Here is a 13,963-nt window from a genome sequence, read left to right on the forward strand (position 1 = left end):
TGGATTTGTATTTACTAGTTTTATCTCTTTTAAAAGTACATTCAGTATTTTCTAACATGTAACTGGTATTTATTAGGGTCTGGGTGAACACTCCACCCTTGAAATTAACTTGTCACAAAATCTCAGTCTTTGTGAGTAGAAGCAGTGATTGTGGATAAACTTGCTGCCGTTTACGCTTCTGGTTACGGGATATGGCAAATTTCATATTGGAAGTTGTTACTTACTCTTTGCTGCCATGTGGATAATATGTGGAATAATGATGTCTTCACAGGATGAATGCTATCAAGTAAGACAAGTGTTTGCTCAGAAACTTCACAAAGGCCTTTCCCGATTACGGCTTCCGCTTGAGTATATGGCAATCTGTGCACTTTGTGCAAAAGATCCTGTAAAAGAGAGAAGAGCTCATGCCAGGCAGTGTCTGGTAAAAAATATAAATGTGAGACGCGAGTATCTGAAACAGCACGCAGCTGTTAGTGGTAAGCATATATGAAAATGAAGAGTATACTTTTCCAGCCTGCCAGGTTCAGTTTTATACAACACAAAATGATGTTACTGTTATTTATTATATTCTTATTGGCACTCATTAAATAAGAAGTTGTTACTATCTTTCAATAACAGCTTTTCCTTGAAAAAGATCATTTTTAAAATATAAATGCATGGGTATTTAAGTGTCAGTCCATATCTCTTTATGTAACTGACTAAGTGGCCAAGGGAAATAAACAGTGGCATTGGATGTACTTTTAATAGATCTGTAAAATGTGTACATTTATACAGATTGTCTAAGTACTATCTTTTATTTTAAAAAAAGTATGGGTCTTGATCTCTGTTGATTGTTCTCACCTGGCTGATATTAGTATCAGGTGCTTGCGTGCCTATTTTTAATCTGCTCACTTTACTCCATCTGCATTATTAGTTTTTGTGCCTCTCTGACTTATACAACTGGTTTACTAGCATTAAAATCCATCCAGTTATCCAAGTCATAAATCAGAGGCATTTCTCATACCTTCTTTTTTCCTCTCATTGGTCACCAAAGCCTCCTAATTCTTCCTCTGGATATCTTGAACATCTCTCCTACCCTATTATATTTCATTTGGATTACTGTGTACGGTTCTAACTTCCTCCCTGTTGTAAATGTCCCCCGGCTTCCGACCCACCTCCAGCTTGTGCCACACCACTATCAAAATTATCTCTGTAAAGCAGATTGGATCACATCACTTTCTTGCTTGAAATCCATGTTGATTCTTCATTGCTCATAGGATCAAGTTGAAGCTCATTAGCATGGCACTTTATAGTTTACTCTCTGCCTGAGTTTCAAGCTTTCTCTCTAGCCAGTTCCTACTATAAATTCTGTACTCCTTTTAGTCTGGATTATTTGAAATTTGTGCAGCCATATTTTTTCTCTATTGTCAACTCTACCTAGAAATCACCTCCTCCTTCCAGACAAATAAACAAAACCAAGGAGCATGCTTTTTAAATCCTTAAATATAGTTTTGGTGTTAACTGCATCACTGGAACCTTCTTTTTTTCTCTTCCTTCCTTGCTTTGGAAAAAATGAGGGCTCTGGAGTCAAATTTGACCTCTGCCATTTATTGTTTGTGTTTGGGCAGGTTACTGTAGCAATCTGAGCCTTAGTTTCCTCATTTGTAAAATTCGTATGATCATTTCTTATGGTTGTTGTGAGGATTAAAAAGTTATGTATATATAAAACACCTGGCATAATGCATGGTCCAAAGAGGTACTCAGTAGTTGTTAGCTATTCTTATTTTAGGGCATCTTCTACATTGAAGTATAGCTGCTGTCTCTGTTTATATTTTAGTGTGAGGTCTTTAGTCTTATTCATTTTTATATTTAAAATAGTAAGCCCCAATAAAAATAGTAACCCTGGAATATAGTAAGCACTCAAGTAGACTTTAATTTGAATTTTACTGAATTTTGAACCTTGTTAGTTTTTTTCTTCTATATCTGCCTTAAAATGAATGATAATATGTACAAACAGTTCTCTTTGAGTTCAGCAATAGAAATAAAGAAAGCTTGGTGCATAACTGACACATATATTATTATACTCCAGGTTGAACATCTGATTTAGAATTTTATTTTGAAAGTAGGAAATGTAAAAGGAATTATTCAGAACATGAATCCTGGTCTTTTTGAATAGCCTACATTAAAGCTAGTTAGGCTTACCATTCTGACCCCTAATGGAATATGCTGATTTCAGTCAAAATATAAAGATATTTGAATTTAAACTAAAAAGATGTTTCTTTGTTATTTAAAATGTCCTAGAAATTCTTAAGTCCATTCCGTATCTCTTCTTCTGTTACAAATAGTATCAACCTTTACTTCCTATTTTTGTGCCATACTAACTCTGAAAGATTTACTAGTTTTACATTTTACACAGCACTTTATAAGGGAGTGTTGAACATAGGGTTGCTCATAATAACAAGAAAAATAGATCTTATGTTTCTTAGTCTTGGATATAGTTTGGGTCACTTTTTTGTGCATTTGAAAACTGAAATATTTGTCTTTGTAACCTCAGCACGTGGTGCGTTTAGAAGGCATTTCAATATTGGACATAATGGATGAATGAATAAACTGTTTAATTTATGATGTACCTCAACACTGGGTATTTCAGTATATTTTTCTTCTAGCCATATTGTGGTAAACTATTGGGATGCAGGAAATATAGTATCAGAGAGAGAGAGAGAGAAAGAGAGAGTGAGTAAGATTTGGTTTTCTAACCCGGATGTTTTTGTTTTGTTCCCTTTTTTCTTTCTTTTTCAGAAAAATTATTGTCTCTTCTACCAGAGTATGTTGTTCCGTATACAATTCATCTTTTGGCACATGACCCAGATTATGTCAAAGTACAGGATATTGAACAACTTAAAGATGTTAAAGAGTAAGACTTTTTCCATCCCATTTTCATATTTTCCTGAAAGTTTTTTCCCTTCCCTGCTAATAATGGAATCTCAATTATAATTAGTTTATTAGATTTATTTTATTTCTTAGGAGTTTAAGGTTCTTTCCCTTATTCTCTTATTTTTCTTTTCTTCATACCATCTCTTTCTATTTAACTTCTTATATAATTTCCCAAAACTTAACTTAGCATAATTACTGTTCTGTTCTATTTCTCTAAGTCTGGCATTTCTTTTTTTTTTTTTTTTAATTTTTATTTATTTATTTTTTCCCCCAAAACCCCAGTAGATAGTCGTATGTCATAGCTGCACATCCTTCTCAGTTGCTGTATGTGGGATGCGGCCTCAGCATGGCCGGAGAAGCGATGTGTCGGTGAGCGCCTGGGATCCGAACCCGGGCCGCCAGCAGTGGAGCATGTGCACTTAACCGCTAAGCCACAGGGCCGGCCCCGGCATTTCTTTTCTATGGAAGCAATCCATTAAGTTTCCGTTCCAGTTCTTATCTTTTTCAACTTTCTTCTGAAACTCTGTATAGATTTTTATGTGAGGTGAATTAATGCTTTCCTTTATTCACATAATAAGCACATTTTCTTTGCATTAACTGTATTCCTCCATAAGGAAGAGAGAATGGTCCTAATTTAATAACGGGCCAAGCTGATGACCAGGGAACTACTTCCACTTACTGTATACTTCATTGGTCACTCTCTAGTCAAAGTTTTTGACAGTTGTAATTCTTTCAAAGACTATTTTTGGTTGAAAGACTGTATATGCCTGGGTGTAGAATAGGGGGATATAATGGTATTTAGAGAAGTCTTTATAAGACCAGTGTAGTTCTTTAAATAAGCTTGAGACTCTGGTCTTCTTTCTATTAAAATAAAAGATGACCTTTGTGGTTTTGAATAAATTAATTTATTATGCCTTTAGCTTCCTATTAAAGGAAAATAACTCTTGGTTTCTTAATTCATAGAAATATTTTATAGTTAAATATTTGAGATGCCTCAAGAGAATAAAATGAAATTACTGATAACTTTTTCACGGCAAGGGAAAAATATTACACTCTTTTTGCCACAGTTTTTGTTTTTTAAAAATAAGCAATTAGTTCTCCCAAAATGAATTCTGTGTTAGAGTGATTATAACTAATGAAAATTTGTAGCCACCCCTTTTTCTTAAAGAACATTGGTTTTTGAAATAGATAAGATATTCTTTGGAATTTACTAAACATTTTTGGCTCTATTTCTAAATTGCCCCAGTACAGCCATGAGTAATCTCCATTCCATCAGAGAGCCACCCCAGAAGAACTTACCCTATACCTGAAATCCTAAAGGTTATTTTTTTCCCTTCTAGAATGATATCTTGCTTCACATTTCTCTCTTCTTCTCCCATTACTTTTCTCCTCTGTGCTATAACTCTGTCCCATTCTGTCTGTATAATACAAAGACAAGACACTTTTGGTTTTTTCTAGAGTAGAATTTTATGTAATTAACTTTAAAATTGAGCTACTGAAACTTTCTTAACTTTTCTCTCTTTAAGCAAAGATGTATGTGTAGTTGTCAGCCATGAGTTTTTCCTCTCTAATTTATTAATGAACATTCTTAACTATTGAGTAAGTTGTTATATTGTGTTGAAGACTTCCAGTCAGGACTACAGTCAGTCTTGAGTATTTGAGGCTTCCTTTATCCATGGTCCAGTTATTCCTTTAGGCAGTCTTCCCTCCCTGTCATAGCTAGGGGTTAAGATCACTTCATTCTTTCCACCATTTATGTTCTTTTTTAACCTGCCTCCCTGGAAAAATTGGTGGGGCTTTGAGAAGGGATCTTATGAACTCACATCTACATTGCTGATACGTTGTGATAACGTATGTGTGACATATCTTTTTTCCCTCTGTTGATTTATAGCTGTTTCTTCTTAACTTTTTCTGCTCCTGGAATTCATTATATTTATATTTAGAATTATTGTATCTGTATTTAACAACCAATTTTTTCTTCTTTATTTCTTTTTTTCTTGTTTTTTTAAGATGTCTTTGGTTCGTTCTGGAAATATTAATGGCTAAAAATGAAAATAACAGTCATGCATTTATCAGAAAGATGGTAGAAAATATTAAACAAACAAAAGATGCCCAAGGACCAGATGATGCAAAAATGAATGAAGTATGTAATTCTTTGTAAATAGTAATGATTCTGTGTCAGTTTAAGCATTTGAGTCTAGGGTATGAAACTTCTGTAGTTTTTGTAGACAACATCAAACAGTCTTTTCTATTAGTAGTAAATAATTAGTATTTCTGTTAGTAGTAATTAGACTTACTAATATAGAATTAGTAGTAATGATGTTACTAGTAAGCTAATGAAAACAATAGTCAGTGTAAGTGTTTTAACTTGTATTGTACTAAGAACTACATACTAAATGCATGTTCTAGAGTTACTCTTAATTTGCAGAGTCTAGGACGCCAACTTAAGTACGTAATTTTTTTTTAATACCGTTGCAGAAACTGTACACTGTGTGTGATGTTGCCATGAATATCATCATGTCAAAGAGCACCACGTACAGTTTGGAATCTCCTAAAGACCCAGTACTACCAGCTCGTTTTTTCACCCAACCTGACAAGGTAGTTATTTTAGAATTTGTGTAAGTTGAAATAAAACGTATTCTCAGCACTAGGTTGTGGGAAGATCAGGAAGAATTGGTATCAAGAGCTGACTGACTACTAATGTCATGGAAAGGTCACCATGAGTCTTAGTAATATGCTTCAAGACCGGAATATGGGCCAAACTAAAGGACACAAATAAAGTTCAGAGATTAGTTAGGATGATCTAGAGTTTGTGTTCAGAGTTTTATGCCAGTCTAAGAGCACAGGCAAAAATGTGATCAAAGCATGTAGATCTGGGAGTTAATGGCCATTGATCCAAAATAGAAAGGAGAATGCTGATAGAGATATAGTCTGAAGTTATAAGCCCTTGATTGAGATTTATAACAGGTAAGAGGAAACAAGCAGAGGACAGACACTGGAACAAGCCCAAGACCCTGGAAACACTGCAAGAATGTTCTCAAACCACTCTCATAAAACTCAAGTATTGTATGAGATGTTAAAGGTATTTTCCAGAATCTCCTAGAGGTTCATAATGCAGCTAAATCTACGGGGTAACTGAGACTATGGAAATCACCACTACCTTCCTTTTTTTTTTTTTAAAGCAAAATATCAGTTAAGGTCTTACCAGTATACAGAGATTTAAAACAGCCTTGTAGGTTCACCCAGTAGCTAAAAGGGACTGTCTTCTTTTAAGCATTCATCTTAGTATGATTAAGATAACAGGAGTATATGTGGTCTCTTCTCTGGAGAGTATTATATTAGAGCTCAAATATGTTCTGTTAATATTGGAGTTGGTATGAGGTTAGTTCAAGCTTATTACGGTGTTTAAAATCAGTGACTGAAATTTTATGTTTCAACTGATTAGTTTAATAAATATGTATTTTATTGTGTACTTTAAAACAAAAGTTGCTCTATGCTTTGTTGGCTTTTGAACTACCTCATAGATACAGTGTTTCAATATTCACTGACTGCATCTTTTTCCCTTACTTGTAGAACTTCAGTAACACCAAAAATTATCTGCCTCCAGAAATGAAATCGTTTTTCACTCCTGGAAAAGTACGTTTTGAGAATCGTTCTAATTTTTATGTGGTAGTTTATTTTAGTGTGATTATTGGCATAATTATGTTATTCTGTATTTCTTTAAAAATTGGTGTATCTTAAGATGGAAAATATAATTATTAGATATCTTCCATTTACTGGTGAGAAATAGTTCCATTTACTGTATGGATGCAAACTGAGATACATGAACTTATTTTTTAACCTTTAGTAAAGCCCTGGAGGTCTTTATTCTTAACTATCTTATCCTATAATATCAAGATAAAAATCTTAAATTAAAAAGAGCATTATCTAATTTCCTTCCATAGCAAGAGTCTAATTATCTGTTTTCATTGTTGACTATATATTTCATTTGTTTTCACTTTCTATGTAAGCCTTTTCCTCCAGATAACTAAGAAACGTAACTATTACGCTGTCCATATAGGTTTTTATTTGTTCAAGTGATACTTAATTTATAATCCTTATGTTGTTCAAGAATAGGCTCATTTTTCATGATGTGTTTGCAAATACTTTGACGTTATTTATGGTTATTTATGGTTCTTTACATGTAAATTTCTTTTGGCTTTAATCAAATAGAAAGAGATATGCATTTTTTATTTCAGCCTAAAACAACCAATGTTCTAGGAGCTGTTAATAAGCCGCTTTCATCAGCAGGCAAACAATCCCAGACAAAATCATCACGAATGGAAACTGTAAGCAATGCAAGCAGCAGCTCAAATCCAAGCTCTCCTGGAAGAATAAAAGGGAGGTAAGTACATAAGAAATATCATACTTTACATTTAAGGATTCCAACAAGACTATGAGATCTAAAATAATGTAACCCAAAACATTTAATGTCAGTGAATGGAAATCAGCGTATAGCTGGACATTCTCATTCAACATTGGTAACCATTTGCAAGTTCATATTTATTTGCATGCTCGCTTTAGATAGGTACTCCATCTTAGCCTTTCATATTTTAGCTTGTTGGGGTAATCTGTGTGTAGACATAACCTAGTTTTCAGTCTAATGTCTAGCAGTTGTGAAACTGTTAAACTATGGTACATCCGTACAATGGAATATGTAATCATTTAAAATGATGAGCTATGAGCTAATATGAGGAATTTCCACAATACATTATTGAGTGAAAAAGGCGAAGAATAGAACAGTGTTGTAATATTTTTGAGTTTTTAAAAAGGATTTGTATTTACATTAGCTTGAAGATGCATAGAACGTTTTTGGAAGAATATACAACATCTTAATAGTGTTTATAGTAATTTAGTGTAGGAGGGAGATCATTTTATACTCTTTGTATGGTTTGAATTTATTTTTACCGTATATATGTATAAACTTGTTTAAAAAAAAGTTTGAAAAGTGTACTTTCAAATCATGCTCTACAGGAGATTTTTTTTCTTTTTAAGAAAGAAGAAAAGGAAAAATAATTTATACTTTGTCACTGGTTATAGCATAGTGCTTAGTATATCATTATTAGCAACCAAGCCTTGTACAGGGCTAAACTGCCATTATTTATTGATTTTGCTAAGTTATTATGAAAGACTATGCTGTCTTTTACATTGTTCATAACCAGTCAGTAAAGAAGGGAGGAGACGTTCAAAAATGTCTTATCAGTTTCCTTGTAATGAATAAATTGTTGAATGATGCATAGTACAATAGAAATAGAACAAAAATTACATCCATAGCTCTTGTTCCTTCTAGATTCCTATATTTATGCATATTAGTGGCTGATACGATACCTAAGTGACCATTCACCTATGTTATTTGGACATTTTCTAGTGGATAGCCTCATACCTAACATGACCAAAAACATTTCCAGCAACTCATTTCCTAAATTATTGGTTTTTCTCCTTGAATTCCTGATTATAATCAAAGATGATCTAATTTACCCAGTCATTTAGGCTGAGGGCCTCAAAATTGCCTTTGACTCTTCCCCCATGCTAAGTTTTGCCAATTATATTTCTCTACAATGTTTTATCCTTCTCTTTTTGCTATCATTTTATTCATTCTCTTTCTTTAATTCTTGTAATACTTGGCTGTTTCCCTTTCCTATTCCTCTGGCTGTGTATATCATGTCACTGCTAGATAATCTTTTATTAAGTGCCACTGTTTTTAGGTTATTCTGTTGTTCAGAAATCTTAATCGGCTCCCCTTGTTTGCTCTCAAGACAATTAATTATAGTTTTACCCTGTCCTCATCTCCCATTGTTATTCCAAACAAATGACTCCTAGTTTCCCTACTATACTTTTTCAGTATACTTTTGGTTAAACTTTCTTTCAGCCTTTGACTAATCTGTTTTGTCACTTTTTTTCTCGAAATCCCATCTGTTCACTAGCACTGTTTCTAAGGGGACAAGCTAGGTGTGTTTGAGAGATCAGTTTGGTTGGAGAGTGGGAATGAGAGAATAATGGTAAGAGATGAAATTGGGAGGTAGTTAGATTATGTTTGGACTTAGTGGATAATGTAAGGAATTGGTTAATGTAAGGAATTTGAATTTGATCTTAAGTACAACAGGAAGATATTGCGGTGAAGTCTAGTGATCTAAATTGTTCTTTTAAAAATTTGCCCTGATTATTTGTGGAGAATAGAGGAGCTAGAATTGAGGTAGAAAAACCAGTTAGGAGTTCGCTTAATAGTAATCTAGGGAAGGGATGAAGAGGAAGATGGTAAATAATCAAATTTAGGATTTATTTTGATGGTAGATCCAAATGGTCTTACTGATGGATTAGATGTGAACAGTTAGTTAGGGATAGGGAGGATTTAAGGATGTAACCTGGGTTTCTTGCCTGTATACCTCTATAGATGGTGGTGCCATTTACTGAAATGTAGAAGCCTTGAGGAGGAACAGGCTCTTGTGTGTGTGTGGGGGGGGGGGAGGTTTCAGGAAAAGAGGAGTGTCCACATAACTGTTTTGGCTGTGTTAAAGTTGAGATGCCTATTAGAAATTCAAGTCAGTGGGCAATTGGTGGGTAATTGGATATGTGAGTCTAGAGCTCAGGGTAGCTTCTGGGCTAGAGATTGAAATTTGGGGTTCAACAATGCTTAAATGGTTTTTAAAACCAGATAGGAATGAGATTACTGAGGACAGAAGACTGAGCCTTTATACTAGTGCATGAGAGCATGTGCTCTTGATTCATTTAACAAGTATTTATTGAGTGCCTACTGTATGCCAGGCACTGATCCAAGTGCTTTTAATACATTGATAAGTAAAATTGACAGAAGATCCATGCTTACATTCTAGCAGGCAAAGATATTCAGTAGGTAATAAACATAATAACTTGAGTGTGTTAGAGGGTGTTAAGAATACAGAGAGAAGAAAAAGTGGAATGGGGATAAGGAAGAGGCAGGGGACAGGGCTGATTGTGATGTAGGCCGGTCCAACTTGCTAACAAGAGAAGTTTTAATTTGCTTTATGTTCCTACTCCAAAATAGAATTTAGGTTTTAAAAAGACTTAGGAGTAAAACTAAATTTGTGATTTTTGATTTCTCTGTTATGTTAAATTAAATGTGCTTCATTGCTTATGGATTTGGTGCTAAATGTGGTGGAATAAAACTGATACTTTTTGAAAAGAATGTAACTTTTCCTCACAAAGCTATGAAGCTACACTAGGGAACAGAAAAAGCTTTTAATGTAATTTGATTGTAATAAAAATTATAAATATCTGTATTAAAAGGCTTGATAGTTCTGAAATGGATCACAGTGAAAATGAAGATTACACAATGTCTTCACCTTTGCCGGGAAAAAAAAGTGACAAGAGAGACGACTCTGATCTTGTAAGGGTGAGATATTTGGTTTGATTGTATAATAATCTTAATTATTTTTATTTTTACTGTATAAATAATAATTTTTACATTGAAACTAGTTAACATTACTCTCAGATTTAACATTTGCCTTTTCTTTTAATGGTTTTAATCACAAATTTGAGTTTCTAATTATCCTCTATGATATAATTTAAGTATATTGAATCTCTTGTGTTTCTTGTCGTTCTAATAAGTAATTTTTATTCTTTAGGTTTGGAATTAAACATGCCAGTTCCATACTCAGAACTGCTTTTTTCTTTCTTTCTTTGAATGGAATAAGTTTAGACTTAGCCTAAGAGAAATGGAATAGAATGCGAGTCCTTAAAGGCTCCTCTATTTTAGTTGATTTCTTGAGCCTTTAATTACTAAATAAGCTTCTAGTAAAGGTAGGAAATACTACAATTTTTGTGAAGTCCTTGTTTAGTTTTTTAAATCTTAATAGCAATGATAACTTGTATGATAGACATAATTTGTAAATTATCTAAAGACAAATTTGGTAGTTTTAGTGCAGATATAGAATACGAGTTATGTATTCCAGCACAACCTCTGATGGCCTTAATAATTGGGCGCATTTTGACTTTCTAGATTGCCTCTAAACATGTCTTGAATAACCGATTAGGCTTTTTGAATCAATTTCTTTATCTGTAAAATATGGATACTTAGCTAGTAAGGTTTATCAGAACAAATGAATTAGCCCAAGTGAATTGTTGCTGCTGTTTTGTTGTTGTTATAAAGATTAATATTTTGATTAATGATTACCATAATAATAAAAGTTAGTATATTTGTATCTACTTGGTTAAAAAAAGTGAAAAGTTATTAATAAATACTTCTGCTTTCTCTGAAATGTTACTGTCCTTCTTGTCTTGCACTGACCCAACATTACATATCCCAAGAAGTTTAATTTATTTTCATGTTTCCCGAGTAATTTATTTTTCCCGATTGTTTCTCTTTCCACTTAAAAAATTATAATTCTAAAATTCTTACTAAATGCTTACTATCAATACCGTAAATTCTGATTTTTATTGGCTGTTTAAAAATTGCACCCAAGCAGAGTTAAAATTTGATTGCTTAGCCAGAAAGGAATCCTGTTATCTGGATTTATAGAAGAGAATCCTTGAATTGGAAAAGGTATTTGTCTTCTAGTCCTACTTCTCCTTAGTGCAGAAATTCCTTCATTATCATTTATGAGAGTTGCTCACCACATGCTTGAACATGCGTTAGGGGAGAACTTGTACTTCCTCTCATTTGTTGGAAACATCAACTAGGTCACCCACACCCACATACTCTACCCCTACTCCCTCCCCACTTCCCCCCAAAATTTGAGAAATATGGTTTTAATTTTTAATATTTTGTTATCCTATAAATTGTATATCTAGTTCTACCTTTGGGGACAATGTAGAACAGAGTCTCTATTTTTCATAGAATAGTTTTGAATTTCTGAGCTTTTGAGATTTATTTGTATAATTATAATGGAGGCCTGTGGCTATCATTTGTGTACTATTGCATCCATTTTCAGAACCTTATTAATAAGCTAGTTTCAACTGAAACCTTATTAATAAGCTAGTTTCAACTGAAATATTCTCAAAGAGATAAGCATTATGAGACAGAAGTTCAATTTAAATTTAGCCCAATAGATTATAGTGAAAGAGTACCATCTTTGCATACACGAGCTTCACGTTGAAATTTCACTGCAAAGGAATTACTCCATATACTTTTATATTCAAATACTTAGGTTTACAAATAACATATTTTCCCTATTTCTTGCTCCTAACCTCAGTTTATAGTCCCTCTGTTCTTAAAACAATACAATGCAAAATGAAAAAGAAATTAGAGAATGTAGTACTTTAGGAAACTAGATTATTTTATGGTATTCTCAAGAAAGCAGACATTGAATTTCCTGTTTACCACTGACCTTTTCCAGAGCGTAAAGGAATACAGCCACCTTTTCAGATCTTTGGACATCAAAATGAATTGTAGCTTTTAAAATTACTGACACCTTAAATTTAGTTTTAATTTAATATTTCTCTTATCTTCCCATCTCTGAGTAATGATGGTGAAGTTTTAATTTGTGTACAAAACTCTCAGTAAATACTAACAAATTAAAACCAATCATTTATAGATCTTTTTTCCCCTGGAATATAAGGGTAAGTTAATGCTAAAAAATATTTTAATATAATATAGCAAATCAGTATACCAAATAAGAAAAATACTAACAAGATAATCTCAGATGATGCCAAGAAGACATAAATAAAATTTAAAGTTCATTCTTGACAGGTATGAACTTTTAATAAACTAATACCAGAAGGATACTTCCTTAACATGCTATATAAGTTTTGTATGTTTAAATCAGTAGTCGGTGATTTAGTCACAGTTAATTTTCTTAAAGGAAAAATACTTGAAGCATTCTTATTAAAAATCAGGAACGGAACAAGCATCCTGCTGTCACCACTATTATTTAAAATTGTTCTAGGATGTTTGACCAATTCAGGAAGACGTGAAATAGGAGTCAGAGGTATGAAAATAAAAAACAAGAGAGAAATTTACTTTTATTTTTGTATGTAGAAAAATAAGAGAACCAACTGTAAAACTAAGAATTTAATTTAGTGTGGTAGACATATATATGTATGTATGTAACTAACTTTACTCTGGTAGTTTTACTTTGTATCAGATATACACTTCAGGGAAAGGGATTTTACTTCACCACAATAACCACTACAACCACAAAATTAAATAAATTTATCAATCTAAACATAACCTTAAAAAGAAGTAGGGGGAACTTATGTGGAAAAAATATCAAAATTGAGAAACATAGAAGACTTGAAGAGAGAGAAGACATGCCATGTTCCTTCATGGGGAAAATGAGTAAAAAAAGATGACAGTTCTTCCTAAGTGAATATATAGTTGTAAAATTCCAGTGTGATTTTAAGTCCATGTGGAAGAATAGATACAAAAAAGAAGAGCAATAATGATAAGATCAGCCCAACCAGACACAAATGTATTTAGTTATAAATAGTAAAATATTGTGCTGCTGTTACAATAGCCCAGAAACATTTTTAAAACATAATACAGAATAAAGGAAGCATTACAAATCAGTGATTTTGAAATGATTGGATATTCTTTGGGGGGTTGAGTAGGAACAACAGTAGAACCTCGTCTCACATCCTATTCTAAAATAAGATACAATAATATCTTAGTCTGCTTGGGCTGCCATGTATCATAGACTGGATGGCTTAAAAAACAGAAATTATTTTTCTCATAATTCTGGAGGTTGGGAAGTTCAAGATGAAAGTGCTGGCCAATTCAGTTCCTGGTGAGAGCTCTCTTCCTGGTTTGCAAATGGCCACCTTCTTGCTGTGTTCTCACGTGGTGGAGAGAGAGAGAGAGAGAGAGATCTCTGGTGTCTCTTCTCATAAGGGCATTAATCCCATCATGAGGGCCCCACCCTCATGACCTCATCTCAACTGAACTACCTCCCAAAGACCCCATCTCCAAATACCATCACATTAGGGGTTGTGGCTTCAACATATAAATTTTGTGAGGACACAGTTCAGTCTATAACAATCAGGAAATAAAATTTAAACGTACACAAAAGTATAGAAAAATGTAGATTAAAACACTAAG

At 33.3% G+C, this 13,963-nt stretch overlaps 1 protein-coding gene across 7 annotated transcripts in view; it reads left to right on the forward strand.

The window, feature by feature from the left end:
• PDS5B (PDS5 cohesin associated factor B) overlaps positions 1–13,963 on the forward strand; it is a 187,332-nt gene that overhangs the window by 165,789 nt on the left and 7,580 nt on the right. For 5 of the 7 annotated variants that reach the window (XM_058547984.1, XM_058547983.1, XM_058547989.1 and 2 more), the window contains exons 25-31: positions 272–476; positions 2,779–2,893; positions 4,924–5,056; positions 5,392–5,511; positions 6,487–6,549; positions 7,152–7,297; positions 10,216–10,321. In XM_058547984.1, the coding sequence (XP_058403967.1) occupies positions 272–476; positions 2,779–2,893; positions 4,924–5,056; positions 5,392–5,511; positions 6,487–6,549; positions 7,152–7,297; positions 10,216–10,321 (888 nt within the window). The remainder of the gene's footprint in view (positions 1–271; positions 477–2,778; positions 2,894–4,923; positions 5,057–5,391; positions 5,512–6,486; positions 6,550–7,151; positions 7,298–10,215; positions 10,322–13,963) is intronic. The other 2 variants (XM_058547987.1, XM_058547988.1) reach the window with 1 other exon arrangement.

This window comes from Diceros bicornis, chromosome 9 (assembly GCF_020826845.1).
Source record: "Diceros bicornis minor isolate mBicDic1 chromosome 9, mDicBic1.mat.cur, whole genome shotgun sequence".
In the NCBI taxonomy this organism is placed as follows: domain Eukaryota; kingdom Metazoa; phylum Chordata; class Mammalia; order Perissodactyla; family Rhinocerotidae; genus Diceros; species Diceros bicornis.